General features: G+C 46.6%; 1 protein-coding gene across 4 annotated transcripts in view; it reads left to right on the top strand.

The window, feature by feature from the left end:
• Nucleotides 1–27887, top strand: part of FNDC3B (fibronectin type III domain containing 3B) — a 317671-nt gene that overhangs the window by 28454 nt on the left and 261330 nt on the right. For 3 of the 4 annotated variants that reach the window (XM_027774421.1, XM_014590333.2, XM_027774420.1), the window contains exon 3: nucleotides 17552–17627. In XM_027774421.1, coding sequence (XP_027630222.1) covers nucleotides 17552–17627 — 76 coding nt within the window. Of the gene's footprint in view, nucleotides 1–6793; nucleotides 6889–17551; nucleotides 17628–27887 lie in introns of those variants that run through there. The other variant, XM_014590334.2, reaches the window with a different exon arrangement.

The raw sequence follows: 27887 nt of genomic DNA, 5'->3' as shown, positions 1-27887 counted from the left end.
TGCACGCCTGCCAAAGAGGATTGTTACATGCCTCCCCCCCCCCCCATAATTAGGGTATGTGATATATAATTAGGACAGCTCTGAGCCGTCTGGGTTGAGAGACACTTTAGAATTTAATTAGCCAAAGGCAATAATAAGATACAAGATGTCATCGGTGTCTTTCAAATGGTAGAAATTGAGTTGCTTTCAAAAAAGAGAGGATTAAAGTAAAACGCTGACGTGCCCAGGTTGCAGTGGGGAGTCCTGGTGGTTGGAAATTCCATGGTAGTTGCCGGTATGACGGTTCTCAGCCTGTGGCAGGCTTGGGCTGATGGCACTGTGAACTCGGGGGGGGGGGCAGTTCTCTGGCCATGCTGCGCCTGGCATCCGAGGTGGCATGTAGTCAATCTTTGTGGGTGGATGAAGGATGAGAGAAGTGAAAAATTAATCCATCTGAGGCAGTGCTTGGGGACTGGCCCCTTGTCCCATTTGTCATGCAGACATCTTTTTTTGTTTTTTGTTTTTTCAATCTTTTAAAGATGTAAGCACTACTATATAAAAAATGGGGTGATTTCCATAAAATTCAGGATTTTTCTGTTTACCTGGAAAAAACAGAAGATCTGATAACACTGGGCCAACCTTCCCGTTTGGCAACAACTGACTCTCAGAAAAGTAGCAACTGCCTGCTTTTGATAAGGGATGTCACCCTCAGCCCGGCTCTGCTCGCTCTGCTCAGCCTCCCAATCTGCCCGGACTCTGGCCGTCCGAGTTTGGACTCTGGATATGGTTAACTTTTTTACCTTTAAGCTGCATCTTGTACGCATGCATATTTCTAAGTATAGCCAAAAATGGGCAAGATTTTTCAAGCGCTCTTTCTGCGTGTCATAGCGACAAAGCCGTTTGTATCTCACTTGCCTGATGATTTTTAAAATGCATTATGAAGGGTTCTGACTAACACAGCTTTGCAGAAGGGACTCGCTCACACCTCTAACCAGTTAGTGCCCATGATTGTCTCGTTTGCCTTCTGATTTTTAGTGAACAGCGTTTGAGTCCCAAATAAGTGTCACCCCGAGCACTTGCCAGCGCACAGAGAGGACAGAAGCAGAAGAAACAGCCAGGCAGCCTGGTTCACTGTTTATAGTCTAGTTAGGGGACACTAAGCACAGAAGCTAGGTATAAGATGAAAGGGCAGAGGACCAGCAGATGGTGTGGTGGTTAAGGCCCTGGACACTCACACACAGCTAACCACGGTTCAAATCCCAGACCCGGTAGCTTGCTTTCTCACTTTCCCTCTTTCTTTCTTTCTCTCTCTTTCTATGTGTCTCTCTCTGGTCAAATTTTAAAAATAAATGAATAAATAAATAAAATAATTCTTTTAAAAAGATGAAAGGGTAGAGGTGCAAATACTTGTGTTGTTGGTAACTGTTTTTGGTTACGGTTTCTAGGAATTGAGTCTTTATTTTTTAAAATGGTTTTTAAAGGGGCCAGCAGGTGGCACGCTGGCTAAGGGTGCTGGACTTCCACATGGCCGACAGCAGTTTGAGTCCTGGTGGCTTGCTTCTTACCCCTCCCACAATCAAATTAAATTAGTTAATTAATTAATTAAAAAGAGTTTCTTTAAAAGTTGCAGTATTACCTAGATGAGACAATTTTATTTAAAACCCTAAAGTCTGGGTAGGCAGATTGCATGGTGGTTGAGGTGCTGGACTCCCACATGGCTGACTGTGGTTTGAGTCCTGGATCTGGTAGCTTGTTTTTTCTCTCTCTCTGTCTCTTTGTCTCTCTCTGGTGAGCATGTGCGCCCTATAGAAAATTTAGAAAACTGATAATAAAAATAAAATATTTAAAGCAAACGCTAAAGTCTGATATATTTCCAACCTCTGATTTATTTTTTAAATGCGTCTTCGTGATGTTGAATGTGCTCTGATAGCTGTTAATGCCTCATAGTAAAAACTATACACACACGAAGAAAAGATGAGATGCCCCTGCAGCCGGAGTGTTAAGACACATTTGTACATATGGTTTTCACAGGGGCAGAAACTTATCTTTGTGTCCAGATGGTTGATTTAAAGTATGACTATATAAAATAATAGACATTACAGCCCCAACACGGTAATAGTGAGCAAGCTGCCTAAAATTAGTTCCATTACCCTCCAAGTCCCAAATGCAGATATTCTCTGCCATTCTTTCTCCCTCTCTTACTTTTTCCAAGGCGAAAACAGCCTGCCAGGAAGCCAGCTGCTAAAGTGCCACAGAGTTCTGTCTGGGTAGGAGCCAGCAGATGGCGTAACGATTACATCATTGGACTCCCACGGAGTTGACAGTGGTTTGAGTCCTGGACCCGGTGGCTGAAAACTCCTGTCGGGCATGTGTGCGTGCATGCCCAACATCCTGAGAGGAGAATGGGGGAGAGGGGAATGCGGTGTGGTCACCCCTCCTGGGGGGCGATTTCTTGCTTTCTGTTTCTTTGTCTCTGGAAAGTGCACGTGCCTTATAGCAAAAATCTCTCTCTCTCAAAAAACAAACAAACAAACAACAAAACAAAACCCCACCAAAACCAAACAAACTGCTGTCTAGGTGATCTTGTGTTTGGCATCTTGAGATTATATTCATTGTCTTCTTTCAATGGGCATTGGTGAGAACTAGGTTCCTCTTAGTCATATTTTAGTCAGGTCTAATATTAAAATAACTCGAAGTCAGACGTGGGCCGCCAGCAGAAACAGAATTCATGTCTGCTCTGGTGTGCACGTCTGCTCTGGCCTTGCCTCTCAGCCCAGGGCCTTTTTCCTTAGCACACCATCAGATCAGCCCATCTGAGAAGCAGCAGGTGCAGAATCCCCTGAGCCGGGGGGATGGTCTGCCTGTCCTGGACTCACTCTCCACTGCTCGTCCCCCACTCCCTGCAGAGTAGGGGTAAGCACCGGGGGTGGGGGACAGTACCGTTTGCAGATCACCTGGCCCAGGGCTTCTGCTTGTAGACCATTGGGTCATTAAGTGGAGATGGTGGAGACCAGAGGTGTGGTCAGTGTTGGTGCAGGGGACGCCCAGCAGCTGATGTGGAGGTTAAGGCGCTGGATCCCCCATGGCTGACTCCATGGGTTTTGAGTCTACCGGTGCCTTGAGAATCTTGTCGAGTGTGTGGAGAACGGAGGAGAAGGGATTGCAGCGTGGCCATCCTCCTGGGGGTGATTTCTCGCTCCCCCTGCCCACCCTGGCTCTTTCTGGCAAGCGCACTTGCCCTATAGCGAAAACTAGAACCAGTGTACAAAAACCTGTCATGGATTCCATTCCTATTATTATTATTTTTAAAAAGGAAATCAGTTCTTATGAATCAGACCTTAGATGTGAAAGAAAGTGGACTTGTTCTGTCATCCAGTTGTGTCGTATGCATTTTAATGTTGAGGGAGGGGTCATTAAAATGTTCTTTTTTTTTTTTTTAAGACAGGAACTCTCTCTGTCCTGATATTCCTACCTCACGTTCCTAGCACCGGCTTTTTAGGGGTGGACTGGGAGTTGAACCCTGGCCTCTCAGGTATCCTCGGCTGGTCAAGTAGCGGCATCAGTCCTATGCTACCGTGGCTGGGCCTGGCCTCACCGTTTAAGTTTTTGTTTTACGTTGCCAGAACAGGTCTTACCATGTCGGCAGACAGATGACATGAAAAGCACACTTTCAGATCTTTCTTCTGTACTGTCTATTTGGTGGCTTTAGTCATGACCGAAAACGAAACTTTAATCTGAAATACTAATATAGCATGAATGACAAAAGAGTAGTGCGTCCGCATTTGTTTAAGGATTGAGGGGGAATTAGGATGAGGGTTATATATCCCTGTCTCTCAGTAATGTGTTTTAAAGACCCAGGAACTCAGTTGCGAGTGGAGTTGGGTGCTGGGGGCATTATTCCGCCTTGCTACAACAGGTAGGTGTTCGCCCGCGGTCTACTTCGGAGTCTGCATTCTCGTGTTTGAAGCGGTTTTCTGGGGCTCAGGCTATGAGAGCTCTCCTGTTCCTTACTACTCCAAGCTATCTAGGGACCGTAAACGCCTCCGTTAGCAAGACTTAAAGATGGGTGTCACAGCGGGTGTGAGCGCTTTCTTTGGGGAGGGCAGTGGCTCATTTTCTAACATTCGGAGGGATATGTAGAAGGAGTCTCTGTGAGGCCGACTGCTGAGAGATCTTGGTGCCTCCCAGTGTAAAAGATGCAGTAAGGTCGGCGTCTCCACGTGACGAGGATGCCGAGCTCTGACCAGACGTACCCAGCACGGAGACGAGGTGGTGCTGTAAGCTAGCCGGGTGCAGAGGAGGAAAGTCTCCCCTTCGTCTCCGTTGTGGTTGGGTGGTTCTGTGTGGGCAGGAGAGAGCGGCTGATGGCTGCTATTAGGACTTCCCTGTTCCTGCCGAGGTAGAGGGAGGGAATGCTGACTGTCCCAAGGCATGTGAGCTGTGAGGGCCGAGTCCATGGGGCCAAGCGTGGCCTCAGTTTGCCCGGTGGCCATAGACCTGGGATGGTCCACTTTCATAGACCAGACCCGAGGTGAGAAAGGTGAAGTCCTCGCAGCTTGCAAATCACACACGGATTTGAATCTAATTTTGTCCTCTTCCACAACTCTGGCCCCGCCTTCCAGGAGAAGTGGAGCTGCCTAGTTAGGCTTATCTCCTTTAGTCTTTTTTACTTTTAATAATGGAGTGTGTTTGTGTGTGCACATGCCCATGTGCATGCATGAGAGAGAGAGAGCGAGCGAGCCCCTCAACAGAGTCCTCTCATGGGGGATTCCTTTTCTGCAGCTTTCTAACTCCTCAGGACCCCACGCACCCACTGGCACACCTGGAGTGTTATCAGGTCGACCTGGGATCTGAACCCACGGCTGGCCACCATATGGCTTCCAGCCTTGCAGGACACCTGGGTTATGGCTGTACCATAGCAGCTGGGCCCCCATCAGCCTTGTTCACGTAAACGTTTGGGCAAATACGTGCATCTGGGTTTTGCGTAGTAGGGAGTTGAAAGACGACAAAGAGGGGGATTCCTCTGTTCTCTGATGGGATTTCACGTTCACTTCAGAGGCAGCATGACTCTGGCTCTCCAGCTGCTGAGAGTCCTCAGCTCAGCAGCAGTGGAAGTGTCTGAGGGCCTGGAGCCCGGGTTCTCCTCGGGAAAGGAGTTGGCTGTGAAGGCTTCCCAGGCCCAGCCCAGCCCCGCCCCGCCCCGCCCCGGTCTCTGTAGTGGCTTCCGTTTTCCCTTAGGGATTGATTGGTAATACGAGAGAGGTTTCCTGAGGGCTGGCTGCCATGAGATATGGCCGGGACCAGCGCAAGGTAGTGGGGTTCCTCACCCTTGGGAGTCTCCCCTGTGAGCTAACACAGGGCCTTTGGGCCTGCCTTTTCCTCCTAAACCCCACCCTTTATTTCCATTCAAAAATGACATCACTCTACAGGCAGCTTTTGAGACTTAAGAACTCTAAAGACTTGTAAGACTTGAACCTATTAGGGTTTGTTTTTCATTCTGAATTTAGAATGATTTCTCTTAAGTAATGCCAAAAGAAAATACACACACAGTTTATCTTTCAAAAAGAAAGAAAATGTCCACTTTGTTTCATAAGCATTTCTTAAACTTCTCACCTCTGCCTTTCCTGTTTTCCGAGGGGAAAGCAGAAGGAAGGGGCACACGGTATTTACACCATGAGCCCCAGCGTCGCACCCCTTGGCTAGCGCGCTCCTCGTTTTCTGTGTGTTAGGCTGATGAAGGGTTGCCTGGACTTCAGCTCCCCTCCAGATCTTAATGATATGTTTCAAAATCCTGTGTTCTGTTAAAAATCACTTACGCAAAGCCTTGGAAAGAGAGCTAGGGACGGGGCTGCTTCAGGGAGCGAGCGTTGTTTTGGAGGCCTGGGGAAATGAAGCTGAAGAGTTAGTTCATTTCCCACCACGACCCACTGAGTCAGGGTGTATAAACAAAAGAAGTCACAGTGCGCTGGGCGTTATTTGTCCCAGATGGAGTTTACACTTGGCTCATTATACCGCACTGATGTCATGGTTTCTGAGCTGGCCTCGAGATAGCCGTGCCTAGAATTTGCCGTGTGCTTGTCTGTGCCGAGGGCGTGCGAGGAGGAGGGCCGGGGAGGGCTGGAAAATCTTCGTCACACTTTTCCTCCGCGCTCTGCGGAGACTAATGCCGGTCCTGAGCTTGGACTTGGTGCAGAATGAAGGCATAATCGGAAAATCTGTTCACTTGCAGCAGTCGGTATGTGTATGCCCTCACGGATGTGTTTCTTCCAAGACTGGGAGTAGACGTGCCCTGGACTGGCCAAGACTTGCTTAACGAAGCGCTAGCCCTAAAATCGAGGAGGCAAAGTGCTCGGAAGTCCATTTTGAAGACCGTGTTCGGTCTGTCTGCCTTGAGATCTTAAACCTGGACGGCTTCTTTCAACTTTTTAATGGTCTTGGGTTTCTGGCTGAATAGTTGAGCTTTTCTGGCTTGCGTGGCGGATAACCTCTGAAACTGGTTGCTTTGAGAATAAAAAGGCAAGGCCTAATGCTTCTAAGAGAATGTGGCCATGTTTAACCCTTCCTGTGAGCTTGGATGGGGGCAGTTTGCAGGTCAGAAAACAGCCACAGAGGGGCCTCCCCTGGCCTTCTCAGCACTTAGTAGGACTACCCCACATCCCACACGCTGTAGTATCCCCTTGTTTTTATTGCTGGTCTTCATCCTGGTGACCAGAATCAGATGCATTTCCAAGTAGTTCCAGCCATCTTGTAGCTTTAAAGGGCTTAGCTTTCAGAACTGTGAGGAGGTTCCAAAGTCACTCGTGTTGCTGGGATCCACGGAAGCTGGGCAGACACCGGAACGTGAATAAGCTGGGAGGCGAGCCTGTAAGGAGGGCCAGAATGCTCCCTAAACAGAGAGTCTGGTCCGAGGTGAGAATGGGCTGGTTTCGGATTGTACGGGGCGTATGAAATGTGGCAGGTCTGGTGAGAGTTTTTCTGAGGCTCTCTCTTTACTTACTGAGAAACTTACCATCAGTAGGCATTTGGGGGAGGCAGTATGAGAGTTTATTGAGCTCGTGTTGTGTGTGAGGCCTGGACTGTGTTGGGGTGCTCTTTCTTCTAGGAGACAGTGAGAGAAGTGGCTTCTCTTCCTACAGATGGGGAACAAAGGGGCTAGAAAAGTGAAGTGACCTGCAGAGCGGGGGTCAGCTTCAGTCTGTCTCCCTGGCGCGGCTCACTGCGTGTCTTAGGTTTCCTGGTGATTTTTCAATGATTAGTTCAAAGGTGAGTTGGAAGAAGAGAGCTGTGGGTAAGTACTCATTATAGCACTCGGAAAACTCTGGCCAGAACGCCATTTTATTTCACTTCGTCATGCAGTATGGCAGGAACAAGAAACTCAACCCTGTAGAGAGAGCGTGTGTGATGATGGACTTAGATTTTGAAATCTGAAAAGTCCTGGGGATTCACTTTTTGCCTTTTAGTGAGTTCCAGGTGATACTGTATTTTCTTATCTGCAATTTGGAGTCTTTAACTTATTTCTAAGTCATTTTGCACACATATTGGGTTGTCGGAAAAGTCATGACACATTTTTGTGTGGGAAAACATAGAAAAAATACATCACAACTTATCCAAGAACCTAATAACGTGATAAAAGACAAACTGTACTGTTCAGACATAAAAAATGAATTAGCTAGTTTGAAATGGAATTACTTAGAAATAAAAGTACATGCTTTGGGGATATGATTAACTTTAATGATTCACTTAGACTCATCATTATGTTTGTTTCCAAAAATCCCGCTAGCATTCCTTGCCTTTGGGTCAGCAAGCCAATGAAGAATGCAGTAGGGGACAAATCTAATGCACTGTGACTGCTTGGTGAGCTGACCAGAAGCCAAAGAAAGGAGTTCTAAGTTGACAGCTGGATGCTTTGGAGGTTAACTTAAAAAGAGCAAAAGCCAGGCCAGCCAGTGGTGAAGGTGGCTGACTGTGGTTCGAGTCTTGGACCTGGTGGCTTGGGAAACATGGCTGGGCACATGTGCATGTGTGCCCAGAATTCTGAGAGGAGACCTGGAGGAGAAGGGATGGCTGTGTGGTCAGTCTTGGGGAGCACTTTCAGTTTCCTTCACGCTCTCTTTCTGGTGAGCACACATGGCCTCTAACAAATTAAACCAAAAAATAAAATAAATAAAAATGAGCAAAAGCAAAAAAAAAAAAAATTAAAAAAACACAAACAACAAGGAGAATAAGAGGCAGAGGAAGTCTAAGGAAAAGGAGACACACAGAGATGCTCGTCAGGGTCGCAGTGGTGGAAATAACAATGGCGGAAGCGTAGGGAGATGCCAGGGTTAGAAATGGTGATGGGAGCAGGAACACCCTGGTAGTTAGGGCTTGGAGAGTCAGGCATGTCGCTAGGCCTCCACGGTCTTAGGAGCGCCAGTGTTGGTGAGAAGTTAGGCAGAACTGTGCAGTGGCAAACCCTGAAATCTATGAGGAGCTCTGTTTAAAGGTTAAACCGTTAGTTGCTTTTGAAAATTCATATGGATAGTGTACCGTAATGTCTGAATCAGGTCACAGATGGGTGGTCTGTTAACACCTGTCATTGTCTCCCCTCAGTGTGAGCTTCTTACTGCTCTCAGAATCATCTCCCAGATTTGGCTGGGAAAGGCCTCTGCTTAGAAAATGAAGTCCAGACCCTTAATTGGGGCACCCGAGGCCCTTCTGAGGTGGCCCTGGCCTACCTGTCCAGTGGCACCGTTCGCCCTCCGTTACATGTATTCACCACTACACGCACAACGGAATTCTAGCTGCCGTTCAGACACATTATCCTACTCAGGCGTCTGCATTTCCTCGTGGGATTGTCCTTTAGCATATTCCCCTGCAGTCTTCACTCCCTTCTGCAAATGTCACTGCCAGTTTTAATCTTTTCTGATTTATATAGTTTCTTCAGTTTCCATGGCACTTAGCAAATAATTGTATTTTAGGGTCGTCATTTGAATTTCTCTCTTCTAGCACCAACGGGCAAGACGGGCGGGGCCTTATCTTTCTCACCATAAGATCTGCCAGTGAAGGGCTCCATCATGCACCCGGCACCTTCTGACGGCTCAGCAAATGTCTGTCGAGTAACTGAGGGTTCAGTAGTCGCGCCAAATCTTGATTAAATAAGGTTAACGTGACCCATACAGACTCGAGGCCTGAATACGTGGTGGTACCCGTCTATGCGGAGAGCAGGTGGGGAGGCCCTTTTCCCTTGCTCTCCAAACCCTGGAAGGTTACATATTTGCATTCATTTCTGATTTTATGTTAATGAATACCGAATATCAGGCAACAGGCTAATGACAAGCAATTAAGAGAGTGTAAGTTATAGAGAAGTTAATTCTAGAATACGTAACAATTTTCTGTCTGAATGATGGCAGCATTTTTCATCAGGGTATTATATCTTTTCTTCAGTCTTAACAGGGAAAGCAGTTGAATGAAATGCCAGCATTACACTGGGGTTTAAAAGTAGCAGAAGGAAAAGCCACCCTGGATTCAGTGCACAAAGCACATTCAGAGTGGGGCTGATTTTGTGGGAAGTGGTCTGAGCTGCTGGCTCCTCTTCACTGGGGCCAGAGTGTGGCCTGGGCATACAGACTGACAGGTAGGACTGAGGGGTGGAGAGCTGTTGAATCACCTCCCGGGCGGGCGGAGGGGGATGGCCACGCTGCAGTCCCTTCTCCTCCATTCTCCTCTCAGGATCTTGGGCACGCACGCACACGTGCCCGGCTTGACTTGAAGCCACCAGGTCTGGAACTCGAACCGTGGTCAGCTACATGGGAGTTCAGCAACGTAGCCATTATGCCAACTGCTGGTCCCCTGACAGACATCTTTAACAAGGATCTGCCCTGAAGCAATGATGGTGTTCTCAGTGAACACAAGTTTTGAACTGAAGGAAGAGGAATTATATTTCTGGTACGCAACTACTTTCTGAAAAATGTATTAATAACCCCTCTCCTCCAAGAAGATGTTAATAAATGCTTTTGTGCTCCAAATGCTCAGAGTCCTTGGTAGCTCTTACTCTTAGCTACGGAACAAAGCTTTCGTGGAACTTCAGTCTTTTATATTCTTGACTTTTATCTTGAAAGTCCTGCAGTTGAAACTTTAGATTCAGGTGTTTGTGGCTCTTTTGAAAGGGGCTTTTAACCTAGGTAGGGCCATCTATATTTCATTATGCATTCTTTCCCATTTAAGTTAATTCTACATTTATATTCTTAGCAAACAGCAGCTCTTTTTGTAATAGAAGCTCTTTATTCAAGGCAGTATACAATTAGCGGGAGTAGGCATGCACAGCTTCTTAAAGCTGCCAGTGTGTTTTCATTATGGCTCTTACCACTCTGTAAGTGTTTTATTTTTGTCTAAGTGACCCTCCTCCTCTCTCCCCATCCCATGCAAGTTCCGTTTGCCAGCCTGAGGTGCGCAGAACTTGGTGCTGAGGTTCTGTCCCCACTGCCTGGGAATTCACTCATCCTGGGCGCTCATTAATATTTGCTGCATCAAGACCTCGATATTGTAGTAATTCCTCCAAGAGCATTATTTCACGACGTGCAGGAACTGAATTCTTCCATATGCATGTATTTTCTGCAGGCGGAACATGACTCGACTTCTGTGCATAAAGATGTCCCCTGGGTTGTTTTGATGTCCTGATTTTTTGGTTACCTACTTACCGTTCCAGTCTTTCTGGTTAGTGACAGGTGACTTTGGGGGAAGCTCAGGGGCTTGTAACATCATCTTCCCCAGAGCCAGCTTTTATTTTTGTTGATGCTCGTCACTGGGCCATGAGAAACGGCATCTAGCGATTGTGCTAATAATACATAGCTAATAGACCGGTTAGCTCACTGGTTTGCTTTAGTTACCAGGAGGATCTAACTCGACAAAGACTGCATGAGAACAGTCTTGCCCAGAGTAAGTTAAGGAATTCAGCACCTGTCTGCCATATTATGATTGGGGGTGGGAGGCTGTGCTCCAGGGCGTGGACAGGTTTCCTGGAAGAAGACTTGTCTGCTGTCTCTGGGGCTGCACCTTTGACCCAGCTCACTGCCTTCTCTCGCTGCAGCGGTGTTGGGAAATATCTCCATGGGAAACTGACTGTGTGAACCCTTTCCTGTTAGAGGGGGACACAAGGGGGCAGAAGAGAAGAGCATGCATGCTAAAGCAAGGCTGGGGTCCGAGGCTGGCTCGGTCACTCTGTAGTTTTGTGATTTGGGACAAGTTGCTTGGCTTCTTTACGCCTCAGTTTCTCTGTCTAAAATCTGGCGAATAACACCTACCTGTCAGGAGATATGCATTCAATAAGTAGTAGTTATTTTTGCGTTCATTGTTGAACAAACACTCGGGAATAGGAGTTGATAAAATAGCCCGTATGATGTTGAATTAATTTTACAGATGCCAAGTAGCCCGATGAGGGAGACAACTTCTCAATCATCTGTCCTTTGAGAACATCCGAAAATCAGAATATTAAAGAAACGTCAGTTAAGCAGGCTCCGGGGCACTCAGCCGTAGTCTCAGCACTGTGGGGCTGAGGGAGAGAGACCCAAGCTGTAGGACAGCCTGGGCAATGTATCGAGACCATGCTTCAAAAAAAGAGGAAAAAATGAACTCGGAGCATTAGAATATTCGTCTTCTTCCCTTTAATCAAAGTCTTAAAAGAACAGAAAGAAACAGAGTAAGACCCTTCTCCTCATTGTGTCGACCATCGCAGAGCTACATCTGCTGTGGGTGTCCTGTAAGTCCCTGTGGGGTTTCCTGGTCTAGCACATTCTTCTCCCGCCAGCTGTGGTCTTGGCTGTAGGGAGGACAGGTGAGCAGGATAAGGCCATCAATGCTTTCTCTTCGTCTTTGCTATCTCTCTGGTGGACCTCCCATTCTTAATCTGGGCATTTTCTTTGTGCATGTTATTACTACCACAAAGATAATCGTTGGTCACTTGAAGCCATCACTTCCTGCTTCCCGATCTGGAGAAAAGAGAGCAGAGTCAGAAAATAAATCGTGCCTCTTTTGGGTTTTGCCGCAGGCCAGCCGTGGTCTGTGGTGCTGTGACCAGGGCCTCGAACATGTGTGTGGATGAGCAGCGCTGTGGGTCGTGGGGCCTGGAAGGAGTAATCTAGGGTGTGTGTGTGTGTGTGTAGAAAACGATAGTACCAGGAAAAGGTGCTACTACCCCTCCCATGGAGTCCAGTCACTCTTCAGTAAAATGTTAGCGGGCCATCCCGGATAGACTCCTTACTTGCATGGAACTCTTCAGCATTTCTAGGTTGCACCCGCCCCAAGCTACTCATTGGGCGGTCATCAATGTTGGCTTCGAGGGAATCGTGTGCATTGCACCTGAGACTGCGAAGCTCAAGACTAGCCTCGCAAAGCATGCGAAGTGGAACAAGCTCCAGAGTGAGCCGGGACCTTGTCTGTGCGATTTGTATCTTGATTGTCTGGACATCAGCTTTGCCTTGAAGAATGCTGTAAAGGTAGCATTTTACCCTGGGTGATTCCTTAGTCTTCTCCCAGCTGAAGCTTTGCTTTTCTTTTTCGGAGAGATTTTTGCTATAGGGCGTGTGCGCTCACCAGAAAGACAGAGACAGAGAGACAAAAAGCGAGAAATCAGCCCCCAGGGGGAATGGCCATGCCACAATCCTTTCTCCTCCATTCTCCTCTCGGGATCTTGGACACGCACGCACACGCGCCTGGCGTGAGTTTAAGCCACCGGGTCCGGGACTTGAACCACGGTTGACTACATGGGAGTCCAGCGACATAGCCATTATGCTAACTGCTGGTCCCAACAGAATCTTTTCTGATGGACTGATTCATTGCCGTGACGGCTTAGTCAGGTGTCTGGTGAGGTTTTTAAATTTGAGACAAATCAGGAATCTGCCTCCGGGGTTAGTCCTAGACACGTGTGTGGATCTGTCGTTTAATCCACCACTGGAACTGTAAATGGCAACCTTCTTCTCATGGCGAAAGCAGAATGAGACTTAGACTTCCACCGCACCTGCAACGAAAGCCTGTCCTGCCTCGTGTCGCTTCGCTCGTCGGGTCAAGTGCTCCCAGGATGCTACGCCCAGCCATTTGTTCCGCTGTATTAAACCTTAACTCTTGTTTTCTCCTCCATTCTCCTCTCGGGATCTTGGACACGCACGCACACGCGCCTGGCGTGAGTTTAAGCCACCGGGTCCGGGACTTGAACCACGGTTGACTACATGGGAGTCCAGTGACATAGCCATTATGCTAACTGCTGGTCCCAACAGAATCTTTTCTGATGGACTGATTCATTGCCGTGACGGCTTAGTCAGGTGTCTGGTGAGGTTTTTAAATTTGAGACAAATCAGGAATCTGCCTCCGGGGTTAGTCCTAGACACGTGTGTGGATCTGTCGTTTAATCCACCACTGGAACTGTAAATGGCAACCTTCTTCTCATGGCGAAAGCAGAATGAGACTTAGACTTCCACCGCACCTGCAACGAAAGCCTGTCCTGCCTCGTGTCGCTTCGCTCGTCGGGTCAAGTGCTCCCAGGATGCTACGCCCAGCCATTTGTTCCGCTGTATTAAACCTTAACTCTTGTTTTATTGAGAATGGCCCTTCTTCATGAACCCTGGACAGACTACCTTGTATTTATCCATAGTTCAGGCTTCCTGGGTCTTGGAGCACTAGCGGATTTGAATCCGGTCTGATTAAGTGCTGGTAGCCTGAGATCTGCTCCACGCTCTGATTAGTATGGTTCTGTTAACACCTGGGAAGTGTCAGCGAGTAATTAAAAGCAGTAGGCGTAATGGCTATGTCGCTGAACTCTCATGTAGCCGACTGCAGTTCGAGTCCCGGACCCAGTGCGTGTGCGTGCATGCCCAAGATCCCGAGAGGAGAATGGAGGAGAAGGGACTGCGGCGTGACCATCCCCCCTGGGGGGTGATTTCTCGCTTTCTGTCTCTCTGTCTCTCTCTGTTTTTCTGGCAAGCGCACGTGCCCTATAGCGAAAACCTCTCCAAAAAAAAACCCAAAAAAATGTGTTTTTTCCCTCTTCTGAGAAGACATAGAATGCAGGAGCAATTGATTTACTGCTGACATCGGAAAACCAGGATATGTTTAGTAAGTGGACAAAAATGCTAAGGTTTGGGCTTTGATGCTACATTTTTACATTCAGTGTTGAAGAGAACTCAAGGCAGTTGTGTCTGCTTTGTGGCTGGAGAGGGAAGGAAGGAGAGGAGAGACAGTGACCAGCTCGCATGACGGAGAAAGTTAAGTGCCAGCCAGCCTGCCAGGGTGACTCACGGGCCTGGGGCTGCAAGCATCTGTCAGGCCAGGCCCACGCCGGCTCGTTCGTGCCTGTTGTCGGGACAGCCCATCGGGCTGCTGTGTGTCCAAACTTCCTTTGTATCTCTGCCTTTTTGACGCTGAAAAAGGCAAGGTGGTCATCAGCCTCCCTCGGTTTAATCAAGTGCTTTCTTTTAAAAACCAGCACAGTTCCAGGATGAATATGGTTTGTGTAAATAATGACTTTTACTCTTGCTAAGAAAAATTGGTATTAGGACATAGGAGATTCGTCTGGTTTCTGGGGTAACTTGGTAGATTATAATCTGGTTGCCATGGCAACTCAGCAGCAGTGAAAATGACATGAACTAAACATTTAAAGAGAGGTATTTTAGTAGGATGCTTTAAAGCCTTTCACCTCTCATCTTTCTCCCTGAAGATGTAGAGCGGGAGTCAGGCTTGGTGCACAGTGAGCTGGGGGTGGGCATGGGGGGGCAGGTGTACGTGGTCGCAGGAGGCTGGGCGTCTCTAGGCTGTTCTTTGAATAATAGCCTGGTGTCAGTGACATTAAGGTAAGGAGCCATTACCAATACTTTTGATGCAGTATGACAAGCAGAGAGTGTGACAACCACGAACATCTCCTAAATCAGAAATTCCTTCCCTTCTTTGCCCCTCCCCTGCTTTTTTTGCCTGAAACTTTTTTTTTAGGGGGGAGAGGTTTTTGCTATAGGGCGCATGCACTCACCAGAAAGACAGAGAGAGAGAGATAGAAAGCGAGAAATCACCCCCCGGGGGGATGGCCATGCCGCAATCCCTTCTCCTCCATTCTCCTCTTGGGATCACATGCACATGCTCCAGGTATGAGTTTAAGCCACCTGGTTCAGAACTCGAACCATGGTCAACTACATGGGAGCCCAGCGCCCTAGCCATTACAGCAACTGCTGGTCCCGAAGCGTTCTATGATATTGCTGACTTGTCTTTTTCAGACGGGTGTTTGGAGCTCACTGTCTAGCAGTTATGAATGTGGTCGAAGAGGGCATCACAATTTGGAACTGTCAAAGAGAATCTGGGCATGGCATCTGGGTGTCCACTGACCCTCTGCCACTCCGACTAATTCCTCAGCGTATAAGGCCGCCGCTGCAGGCTTATGAACAAAGCAGATGGTGTCTGCTCTATTATTACAGGCTTTTACAGTAAGGTCCAGGATTGGCCTAAGGTCTTGTAAAAGACTTGGGTAATTTTTTTTTTTAATTGAAGAATTGTTTTACTCCAATGTAGTGGTGTTCTGTGTACATGCAGAAATAGTTCAAAATGATGCTCATGTTAAGGAATGTCTTTAAGAGCTCCTTGTCAAGACAGCAGTGGAAACTTTTTAATCATTAGAGATCTGAAGGAATTTCCTTCTGAGTTCTTAAAATGGTGTTCTGTGTTTACATTGGTGAGAATTTAAATACCAGCGACTGAAAGATTATTGACACAGTCACTGTACAGGAAAAATGAATTGCCTTGACATCGCTGTTAAAATTCACGGTCATGATGTGCCAGGGATAATGCTTAGATGGCTTTTTCTCGAATGATCCTGTTTTTTTTCCAGCTAATGTCTTTTCTGATTTTTAAAATTTTAATGCCCCAGCAGTGTCTCAGTGAAGTATTAGAAGAAGCAAAATGCATTGATGTCGAAGAATAGGAAATCACTTTGCTCTCAATGAACAGTTTCACCACACAGATAAATTATGGTTTATAAAGTAAGAACGGTGGCTTTTAAGTTGCACTTTATGAAAGCTTCAATTTCTGAGTTAAAATAATTGTTCACAATGGTTTTCTTTGTACTTTATGACTTTTATTCACAGTTAGTGTGCACTTACTGAATGCCAGGCAGTGGGACCAGACAGGTCTTATCCTTATCGTGTGTAGATTAAAAGAAAGAAAGAATGATTCTAAAACAGTTGCTTAGTTAATCAGCTACAGTTTAAACTCTAGGAGGAAGAAGTAGAGTTTTTCCTTGTTTGTTTTCTAAGAACATGTCCCTGCTCTGTCCTGAGAGCAGATGGCGTGTCAGAAACCGCGAGGAACGAATGTGCATCCCTGGTCAGGGAGGAGTCGAAGGGGGTGGCAGAGGTGGAGTGGAGACAGAGGGCATGGTCTGCCTCGTTGTCCCAAGTCCAGGAGGAACGGGGCTGCTCTGAAAACTGTAAGTTAAAGGTGACACTGGCACCCTGTCAGTAGCCACGAAAAAGCAGGGTCATTTTTCTAGTGTCTACCTTGTACCTCATGACTTTTAACTATAGTTTTATAAGAGAGGTCTTTGTTACAGGGCACGTGTGCTTGCTGGAGAGACAGAGATAGAGAGACCTAAAGTGAGAAATCACCCCCTGGGGGGATGGCCATACCACAGTCCCTTCTCCATTCTCCTCTCAGCATTTTGGGTGCACATACACACACACGGACCTGGTGTGAGTTTCAAGCCACCACATCTGGATCTTGAACCATGGTCAACTACGTGAGAGTCCAGTGACATAACAATTATGCCATCCACTGATCCCCCTTTAACTGTAGTTTTAAAGTTTAGACTATGACCCTTAATTTGTACTCAAATACAAATGAGTGATTTTCCCTTCGTTACCCTTTGAGCAGAACTAAAGCCATGAAGTTGATGGATGTAAGTTCGTTATTACTGTGCATGTTCTCGTCTTTTGGAAGTTGATTTTGATGTTAAATATCCATGTTCCTATAGGGGAAACCCTGGCTTTAAGTAATAGATTTAAACATTTGGTATTTGGTGGGGTCTGTTCATAATACTATTCATTTATTTTGTCCTGTACATTTCTGTTCAAGATCCTCTACAGAACCCGATACTTCTGCTTCCCAGAACTTTTCTTAAAAATTGCTTCCTATTGTTACACAGTAGAATCATAGAACCCAGGTCCGGGCGAGGCACTTGGGAAGTGTGTGCAACATTTTTGGGTCAAAACTTCCTATCTGGGTTTAATTTCATGTTGTAACTATAGTTTCTGACCCTTTTTCTTCTTCAAGTGTTGTTTCTAAATGCATGATGGAGAAAAAGAAATTGTGCTTTTCAATAAAAGTGTCTTTTTAAGTTGAACGTTTTAGTGACATAGTCTCGTGAGCAACTTGGAGCGTTCATTTAACTAAACTCAAGCCACCCCCAAATTTGAACCACATGCAAGACTCGTGCTCTGAGCTTTGTGTTTATGAAAGAGATGCCGTATGCCTTTTTTGTGTACTACATAATTTTTTAAGTGATAAAACTTGAAGAAAAATCTCAGTTCTGGCATTGAATGTAATTACTCTGTTATTTCGGCAGGTTATTCTCGTTCAGGTGAATCCAGGTGAGACTTTCACAATCAGAGCGGAGGATGGAACACTACAGTGCATTCAAGGTGAGAACATTTTTGGTAGCGATTTTAATCGAAGGATGTTTCCTGTATTCATTATTTTAAGAAAGTAAAGTTTGCCTCTGTGTGTCTGCATATCATTTTCTAGAAGTAAAATCTGTCTTGGATTTTCTCTTCCTTTCCCCCTGTCAAACAGAGTCTATATCTTGTGACGCTGTGCAAATGATGCTTTAGTGGTAAAATCTGTGTCAGTGTCTTTTAGTTAGCACTGACAAGCTACCCTCGAAGTTAGTGACTCCAAACAACATTTAATTCCCAGTCTCTGTGGACCAGAGATTTGAGCATAGTTCAGCTTGTCCTATGGCTCTAGCCCTCTTCAAACGCTGAAGTCCGAGTGTAGACTAGGGCTGCAGTCATTCTAAGGCATGTTCCGGGGTGGGCCTGCTTCCAGGCTCACTCAGGTGGTTGCTGGCAGGGGTAGTTTTGCAGGGGCTGTTGGTGGGAAGCTCGTCAGTTCTTTGGCAAGTGGGCTTCTCCGTGGTGGGTGCAGTAGGGGCGACGCTCACAGCTGACTTCATCAGAGTGAGCAACGGTGGGGAACTAGAAGACCCAGTCTGTGATTCCATGAGGGTGTGATGCCATAACCAGGTCACTGGGGGCCGCCTGGATGCTGCCCGGCACATTCTACCCTTTGGCCCCCATGATTCATGTCCCTCCCACATGCAGAATAGCCCTCCCAAATCTCCAAAAGCTGTATCCTATTACAGCATTAGCTCAGAGTCCAGAATCTTGTCTAAATATTTTCCAGGTGGAAGTGAGGTTCCGTGGTGGGTGTAGTTCTTTCTAGAAAGTTCCTAGGGCATTTATTTTCTTTCCTTTGGAAAGAGATGACTTAGGTACTCCGATCCCTGTAGAGTTTGCGCAGGAATTTTTTTTTTATCCCAGTCCAGATCTGGCACCCAGTAAACACTGCTCGTTGGAAAAATGACAGTTTGTGATAGCTCTTTTGGCCATGGTTAAATTATGGGGCAATTTGGGGTCAGCAGATGGTGTAATGGTTACATCGCTGGACTTGCACATAGTCAACCACAGTTTGAGTCTCTGACCCGGTGGCTTAAACTCACGCCAGGTACGTGTATGTGTGTGTGTGCGCCCAAGATCCCGAGAGAAGAATGGAGGAGAAGGGACTGCGGCATGGCCTTCTACCCTGGGGGGTGATTTCTCACTTTCTGTCTCTGTCTTTCCCTGTCCTGGTGAGTGCACGTGTCCTATAGCAAAAATCTCTTTTTTTAAAAAAATTATGGGGTAAATGGTAAATTGGTATAAGAACTGAGAACACTACTTTGTTATTGATTGGGTAGAAATCTGACCAGAGGCCTTATTTTTAATACCTGGGCTCATTTGCTGATACATAAATTAATGAAAGGACTTGCCTTTTAGTTTCCTATAATGAGCCGCATGGACACGCTTGACTCTTCTGTTGTTTTGCATAAGAGCAGAGCCTGCTGGTTTTTTATTTTTATTTTTACTACTTTCTTTTTGTATCTATGAGAACTGAAATTTAGAAGTCTTTTTGTGAAGTGAGTATTTTTTGTAATATTTAAGCCTAACGAATTCTAATTTCAGTTCATCTGAAATGATTTAATCATTTTATTAATGCTTTTCACTTATTGCATCCTCTGAGCCAGGTGTTGGGACTTCTAAACCGTCTACAAACAAAACCTGGTTTTTATGGATGAGACGTCGACTCTCGCACCTGCTCATGCTAGTGTAGTGAACGAAGATTGGCAACAATGGAAACCTCAGAATCTACTCTTTTTCATTTACTTTTTAAAAATCACACTAGAAAGACTCTGGGGAAAGTCACCCGTGAAGAAGAAAGCTGAGGTTTTCAGTTTAGTAAGAAAGCACGCGAGCCCCAGAGTTGGCTAGTCGGCTCCGCCCTTCCACCACTGAGCGTATGAGAGCCTGTAACCATGAGTCCCCGAGCACATCAGCATACGTGAACCCACGCCGTCTAAGTTTTCTTTTAGGTGTGTAAGGAACGTGTGTGTGTGTGTGTGTGTGTGTGTGTATGTGTGTGTAGATGAGTCGTGAAGTCAGCCTCTCCCTGAGTTTTGAGTCCCTGTGAGTAACGAGTATGCCCTTAGGAAACGTCGCCACTTTGTTCACAGTGAGAGCTGTGTCTCCTTGTGGTGCCGCAGGGAGGTCCGCGGCTCTAACACCCTCCCGGCGATGGGACAAATGTCGTGACTGCACCAGCATGGTGGCGCTGGTTAGCTTTGGCTCCCTGTTCTGTTCCCTTATGAGGTCTCACACACCGTGGTGGTCCTCATCTGAGACATGGTGGTGCCTGTCCCAATTCACTGAAGTGGCACCGTTCAGAGTGCGTGGGACCAGGACCTAGAACCACGTGCTCTGTACTTTGCTAGGGTTTAGGGAACCCTGGGGCAGGAGGGTGGACTGCAGAAACTGGAAGGAAAGTCCACCTGGCAGGCCGACCCCCCATCCAGACCCCCTGAGTGCCTTCTGTGCATCAAACCCCATGGATGCCAAGGAAGAGAGCCTTGGTGTGCGTCCCAGCGCAGGAAGGAGCAGCCATGTATCTGCGGATCCAGTTCAAGCGGTTTCGTCGTCTCGCTTTCACTGTGATTCGCGTCTCCATCAGGGTGCACGTGGGTTCCGTTCTCAGGCGGAGCTAAACTACTCTATGTAGTGAGGATGAGCGATCACCCCCAAGGAGGCTGAGGCCTGTGGAGGCTTTCACACACCTGAAGTCACATAGCTAGGGAGAGAGAGAGCTGTTTTCACCCTGCCTTGTCTGGATCCAGAGCCTGGGCTGTTCCGTGTCTTGCTCTGTGGCTTTGTCAGGGCACACTCGCATTTCCCTAGGCACATGGCTGGAGCAAGGTCGGCTCCTGTCCCTGGGGTAACAGGATTCTGAGCAGGTGGCGGGGAGAGACATGGGTATTGCAGAACAGAAGTGGCGGGTGGAGTCCGAGTCGTGGGGATAAGATCCGTACCTTGTCGAAGGACTAAGATTGGTTTAAGGTTGGACTAGGAGACAGCGTGTGACAGGGAGCATGGGATGGGACCTCTTACGTGGTTTCTGTCCCAGGTCAGGATTGGGCACAGATTTGGGGTGGGCCCAGCTTCTAGGTAGAGGCTTCCAGCTGCCAGAAGAGGAGGGGGATGATGGGAAAGGCCCTGTGCACTAGGATGCTTTTTCTGCTTGCCCTTAAAAACCTGTTAAGAAAGAATCTGAAGTTGAGTCATACTGTAATGAAAATTTCGGAAAGATACATTTGCATAGATTTATTAAAGAACTTATTTATTAGGGGTTAAAAATCAGAGAGAGAAGCATTCTTAAATTCTTTCAACACTAGCCAGCAGGTGGGGAGGTGGATTTTTTTTCTTTTTAATTTTAATGGTGGCAGAGGGGGTGGTTGACAGTGGTGACTTCCTGGAAATTTGGAAGACACACCAATTGCTTTTACACCAAGCAGGTTAGGAACTGCTTCCGAGGGCTCAGGGCTCGCGAGTTGGTTGCTGGGCTCTCACGGAAACTTCGCAGTGACACGGTAAGCGGTCAGTGCCCTTTGATGTTGTCACATTTGTTAGCCCAGCAATATTCTACATCAGGCACTTGTGACACCACTAGGAAGACCCTAGGAGCTTATGGTGATGTCATTCAGAGGCAGCTTGCGACCAGGGGGCCAGCAGATTGCATAATGGTTACAGCGCTAGAGTCCCACATGTTTGACCAAGGTATGAGTCCCAGACCCGGTGGCTTAAACCTCATGCCAGGTGCATGTGCATGCATGCCTAAAATTCCAAGAAGAGAATGGAGGAGAAGGGATTGTGGCTCGGCCATCCCCCCTGGGGGGAGGGTGATTTCTTGCTTTTTGTCTCTCTGTCTCTCAGTGAGTGTGTGCACCCTATAGCAAAAATGTCCTTAAAAAAATAAATTAATTAAAAAAGGCAGCTCGCGGGTCAAAAGCAAATTAGTACAGAACAATATGGTTACTCTGGGGGAAAAACAAAATTTTGCTTTCATGGGAATGTCCTTGGTGATAACGAAGGAAGGCAAGCACAGGAAACATATAATATGCTGTGAAAGCAGATTCGCTTCTAATGGAATACTTCTCAGTGTCTCCCATGGAACATGAGTCATCGGTCTTTAAGGGGCCACCGAAGGTCACAGTTTATTCTTACGTGGGGGCAGCACTATACCTACGGCCCCCTGGAGAGAAGATGCCGTTGTATACAGAGCTAATTGTCAGGGAAAAGACTCCTAACACTCGGTATGAATCCTCGCCTTTGCTTACATTCAGAAATTAGTCAAGGGCAGCCACGGATCACTCCCGTTCTTTTCACATCCTTGTCTGGGCTGGGGTGCTAGCCGCACAGCCTTCCTTCCTGCCCACCCCCTCCCCCCCCCACACACACACACTGTCGTTTTATCTGGGCCATTTCTCGGCGCCCTGTAACATTCTCTCGCCAGAACAAATACCGTGCTTCCTGTGAGGCTGTAGGTCTGTCTGTTTCAAGAGCCCTCTCAGAACACTGCAGCCCATTCTGACCTTCCTCTGAGTTCTGGAGGAGCAGGCAGAGGTAGCGCTGCACTGAGCGTGTGTGAGCCTTTCCTGAGCTGTGGAGTCAGGGTGAGCTGTTAGGACAGGAAGCCGTGTAGCTGCCAGCCCACTCCCCAGCACAGCGGCCTGGTCCTCATGGCCAGCTGGACCCCTTGGGCCGGCTGTGGTAACATCAGGTGTGCTGAGGTTTTTTTCATATTTTACTACTGTAGTGGGTGCTTGAGGATGGTTCGTTACAGGGACCAGCAGATGGCGTAATGGCTACGCAGCTGGACTCCCATGTAATAGACTGTGGTTCGAGTCTCAAACCCAGGGGCTTAAACTCATGCCTGTCGCGTGTGTGTGTGTGCCCAAGATCCCGAGAGGAGAATGGAGGAGAAGGGATTGTGGCGTGGCCATCCCCCCTGAGGGGTGATTTCTCACTTTCTATATCTCTGTGACACTCTGTCTTTCTGGTGAGCACATATGCACTATAGCAAAAACCTCTCAAAAAAAAAAAAAGATGGTTTGTTAAAAGCTTTTAGTAGTCTCTAAAATTTCTAGAGCACTTCCAAACTGCATTGATAATTGAAGCAAAGCAGTTCCCTTTATAGAAACATGTTTACATTTTAAAGAACTTTCCTAATGACCCTATACAAGTATTGCAATTTCTATTTGTTCGAAGACTTTTGTGTACAAACTTTGAGCCTGAAGAAAATGGCTGATAGAAGAAAAGACAGATTAAGGTAAAATCCTTAGAAAGCACCATTATTTTAATAAGTAATATGCTCAAAGATACTTAATTGCTAATAGTTTTTGCCCCAGATAACTTAGGTGTCTTTTACAGCTGTGATGTCCCTTGCGGCCTTCAGTGGGCTGAGGTGACCTGACTGCGTGACAGCCGGAAGTGTGGCCGGAGGGAAACTGCAGGAAGGCCCTACTGGCGTTGGCCTGGCGTTGGCCGCATTAGAGCAGGAAGCGCTTTCCTCCCCCTCCCTCTCACTCTCTAAGCCTTCTTCAGCACTGGTCTCATTCTCCCGCTGCCCCAGCGAGTGCTGCCCCAGCGAGTGCGGGGCGGGTGCAGGAGCCGCTGTATCCTCAGTGACCACCAGGCTCTGCTCAGTGGCCCTGTGAATGACACCATGGAGAGCCGTTTAGCTTTCTGAGTTTCCTCATTGGTCTCCCACTCTCACCCACGTGTGATTCAGCAACCAGAGCGTCCCAAGGCCCTTAGTGTTCCTTTTGCCCTTTTTTGATACTTTAAGTGCATTTATTGGACTTGTGTGGCCCGTTAAAACACTGACCTGTCATTCCTTTTAAGAATCTTAGGACAGGCCCTAGGGAACTCGGATGTTTCTTGCTTTGTTTATTGTGAAATGACCCAAACGGAGTCATAGCTTGAGTGTACAAGCTGAGGTAGACACTAATTTCAAAAACAGATTTTCTGTACGGTCGGCTCCTTTAATGCACACTCAGCATATAAATGAGAAATTCCTGTCTTACTAGCTCAAAATCCAGGAAGAAGCTTGTTGCACATGAAGTCTGTCTTCCAAGATTAAAGCGCACGCACCCTGTAGTTAAAAACCTCTCCAAAAAAAAAACAAAAAGAAAAACCCTCACCCTTATTATATTACCAGACTTTTTGGGTCTCTTTCTGCATGTCGTTTTAGTGATTTGATTTGTTAGAAGATATCAGGATTGACTGATAGTTTTCAAATTCACGCGTCTGTAGAAGTGTGTGACTCCCGGGTCAGCTTGATAATGCCTGGTTAACCTCTTAGCCTCAGTTTCCTTTCTTAAAACGGGCACAGTAAAAGCGCCTGTGTGATACAGGCGTGATATAAATGCCGCCATCACCCTCACTGCTGTGGGCATCTGCTTATACGCACAGCTTTGCTGACTTGTTCTTTCCCTGAAGAGATGCCTGACCAGCTGCACACAGTGTCTTGGCTGTCCTGCCTGTGGGAGCCAGGCCCCGTTTCAGCTGCTGGCTCTGTGACAGGCTTGCCTTCCTAGGTTCTGGTGAGGGCGCCAGCTCAGAGGTTTCGGATGACAGTGGGAATACGCGTACTGTTCGGATACGGGGCTGTGGCGAAAACATGGGCACACCGCTCCCTGCATCTGAGCAGGTCTCTTGCAATCGAAGCTTCTATTGTTGCCCATTTTTTTGGATAATAGCAATTAATGCCCATACCCAGCCTGAGCAGCCGACCTCTTACAGTACCCAGTAGGGTGGCCTCCCCTCCTTTGTGCATTGCCTTCGACGTGCTCATTACGTTCAGTACTTTTTCCCAATTTTATTTAGTATATCCTGTTCTTAGGCCGGAGGGACACGAAGACCTATCGGGGAGGGATCTTGGTTTTGGAGTGAGATTGCCCGGCTTAGAAATTCCCTGCATGTTACAAATTGTAAATTTTGTGACTTAACTTGTCTGATAAGGTTTCTTTATCTTTAGAACTGGAATAACAATGTATCATGAACGATTATTGTAAGGATTGAGTGAGATACTTTGTAGAAAGCATTGAGAACAGATTCTGAGTCAATAAATAGGGACCATTACTAAACTCCAGGTCTTTATTACGGATAGACATTGAACCAACCTGTAGTTTTGTTACGTATCATTTTAAAGCACTTTAAGAAGCTATGGGAGCTGGTATTATTAGAATTTTTTTAGATGTGTTCACATTTCAGTCCTGATACTTCAAAATACGATGTTTAAAAATGATGCTGTCGGAGTTTAACTTCTGCACCCTTTTGCCTTTTGAGCTTGTTAAACAGTGATTAAAATGTCATCTCTGAAGGTACCGCTGCTTGGAGTTCTTTAAATGTCATAAATCGTTGCGTGTTGGATGATTCAGAAGAGCAAACAGTGTCACTTTACTTAACTGTGTGACACATTTTATTTCACGGCTTGTAGTCTCTGGCTCTTACCTTACTGTTTCTGTATTTCTTACTCTTACTCTTACAGCTTGAAATAGAAACCCTCATGTTAGGCACGTCCATAAGGAAGACTGGACCATTCAAGGCTAAAGGTCAAATCTCAGCCATTTTCATACCCCAGTGCCTGTCGAGCACAGATGCATTCAGAAAAAAGGGAGGTCGTTTCCTGATATGCTGGTCTTAGTCTATTTGGACTGCGATAGCAAAAATACCATGGACTGAAGCGCTTACACACAACACAGATGCGTTTCTCAGCATTCTGCAGGCCGAGAAGTCCACGGTCAGACGTTGGCATGTTCGGTGTGTGCTGAGGGCCTGACTTCCGGTTTGTCAGACGTAGCGCTTTCTCGCTGCACCCTCACAGATGGAAAGGGCAGGGGTTTCTGTGGGCCCTTCTTCATAAGGGCTCCTTTATAAGTGTGTCACCCCATGAGCCCATGCACCTGCCAAAGGCCCCACCTCCTCATACTGTTGCGTTAGGGGTTCAGTTTGTTTGTTTGTTTGTTTGTTTATTTATTTATTTTTAGAGAGAAATTTGTTGTTAAAGGGCCTGTGTGCTCACTGGAGAGACAAAAATGGAGAAAGACAGAAAGTGGAGTCCCTTCTCCTCCATTCTCCTCTAGGGATTTGGGGCACGCACGCACACACACACATCTGGCATGAGTTTTAAGCTGCCAGGTAGGGGACTTGAACTCGGTCAACTATGTGGGAGTCCAGCGACGTAACCATTACTCCTTTTGCTAGTCTCAGGGTGTAAGGTTTACTCAGGTGACTTTGGGAGGGAGGGAGGGACCAGCATTCAGAGCATGGCAGTGCTGTTAAGGTGCATCTGAAATGAGATAACTATTTCCTAGTTATCTCATAGTTCTTTTCCTATTTCTTTTTGCTCTGAGGTAGCTAAATTTGGTTGTTTATACAATCTGTTCTTCAAATTAGGATAATGAATGCATCAAGGAGTGTGTTCAAAACCAGTAATTCTCAAGAAGTTCAGGACATGGGTTAACTTGTAATAAGAAGCATGTGGGGAACATTGTTACATTCTTTGAATGGCTTTTTCTTCAGAGTGGAGTAGGCTAGAATACCTTGACAAATGAATGTAAGGCTCTTTAATAGTACAAGATCACGACTTTTTGGCGAGACTTTGTACATTTATATTAGCAACTATTTTAATTTGGATTACTTACTACTATCATATTTTCTTTCTCTTCCTTTTTTATTTCTAATCACTGTACATCTCCTAAGTTTACAAAATGAATCCTACCAGCATGAACACACCGCGTACCAGTCCAAAGACATTACCATGTGCAGTAGCAAGAGATAATTCTCCAATTTGTGACCATTCAATGTTTTGCCTGTTTTCCTGCTTGATTCCTCCCATTGCCCATCCTCCTCCCACAGTCTCTGGTGTCCACAGTTTCTCTTGAACCTTTTATAGCTCCCAGTCTTTGGTTCTGCCAGAGTGCAGGCATTCAGGATATAGTAATGGGGACCGACACCGTCTCTTTTTCACAGTCTGACTTGCACTGCTTAGCCTTAAGTCTAACATATGCACCTACTTGTACCAGATGCCAGGGTCACATTCTTTTCTCTGGCTGAGTAGTATTTCGTACAGTAAGCGTGCCACACTTTTTCAGTCTGTTCATCTGTTCTTGGACATTTGGGTTGAACCCATGTCTTAGCAATTGTGAATAACGCTGCAATATACATGGATGTGCGAGCGTTTCTCCCACCGAGAGTTTTCTTATTCTTTGGGTAGATCCCCGGCAGTGGAATTGCTGGATTGTATGGTAGTTCTGTTTGTAGGTTTCCGAGGAACGTCCGTGATGTTCCCCACAGTGGCTTGACTCATTTACATCCCCGCCCACAGTGTAGGAGTGCTCCCTTTTCACCGCAGCTTCCAACATGTTCTTGCAATTGCAAATCACAGCATTTATCTGTAGTGAACTCCCGACTTGCGCTGTGTCGTTTGGAGGAGTAGTGCACACATGGAATTGAACATGAGTCAAGTTACCGAGTCTCTGTCTCCAGCAACACTGTGATGGAGGCACCAGGAACGGGGGTGTGAGGGCTGTGGCAGTGAGGTGTGGAAGCCAGACAGAGGTGAGAGCTGTGCAGGAGGCCACCTGCCCGAACGCACCGAGGACAGCATAAGCGGGGAGTCTCGGACAGGCCCTGGCTCAATTGTGGTGTATTTCCCTAAGATAAGTGGATTGTGAGTCTCTTAGAAGCATTTTTGCTCCGTAATGCAAATGAGTCGGTAAACATTTTTACTCACTTGTCCTGATTGGGTAAGCATGAAGACAACGAAAAGGGTAGAAAATGGCACGCTTTTTATTTTTAAACAGGGTCCTTTCTACTTCTCACTTTGAGTCTTCCTTCCTGGAAGAGTTTTTAGCGACTTAGAAGATATTTTGCACACTATTTGTGAAGACAGCTGAGTACATGGGAAACATGTTTTAATTCTTCCTGGGGCCATCTACATGTGGAGGAAAACGCCCGCAGGCTTTCTTCCGTAAGGTGGCATTCTCCTCCGTGACTTCTGGTTTGGGCTCCTCGAATATACTCTCTATTTCTGGGACGACTGAATGTAACTTCCATGGCTCCCCACCCGCCTTTTGTAATTTGGAGAGGAATTTCTTTTTTCCAAGTATTCAAGTCATTTTAAAGTATCTGATTTATGATGGAAACAGTTCTCAATGTAAACATCATTCCTTTATGGATACTTACATGTTATAATGTAGAGGTAGACTGATTCTGGTTTCCTACTATTTCAGGCTCCAGGAATAGGCA

The sequence above is a fragment of the Tupaia chinensis genome, unplaced genomic scaffold (assembly GCF_000334495.1).
Source record: "Tupaia chinensis unplaced genomic scaffold, TupChi_1.0 Scaffold000430_1, whole genome shotgun sequence".
In the NCBI taxonomy this organism is placed as follows: Eukaryota; Metazoa; Chordata; class Mammalia; order Scandentia; family Tupaiidae; genus Tupaia; species Tupaia belangeri.
This window is presented reverse-complemented; position numbering and strand designations above follow the sequence as displayed.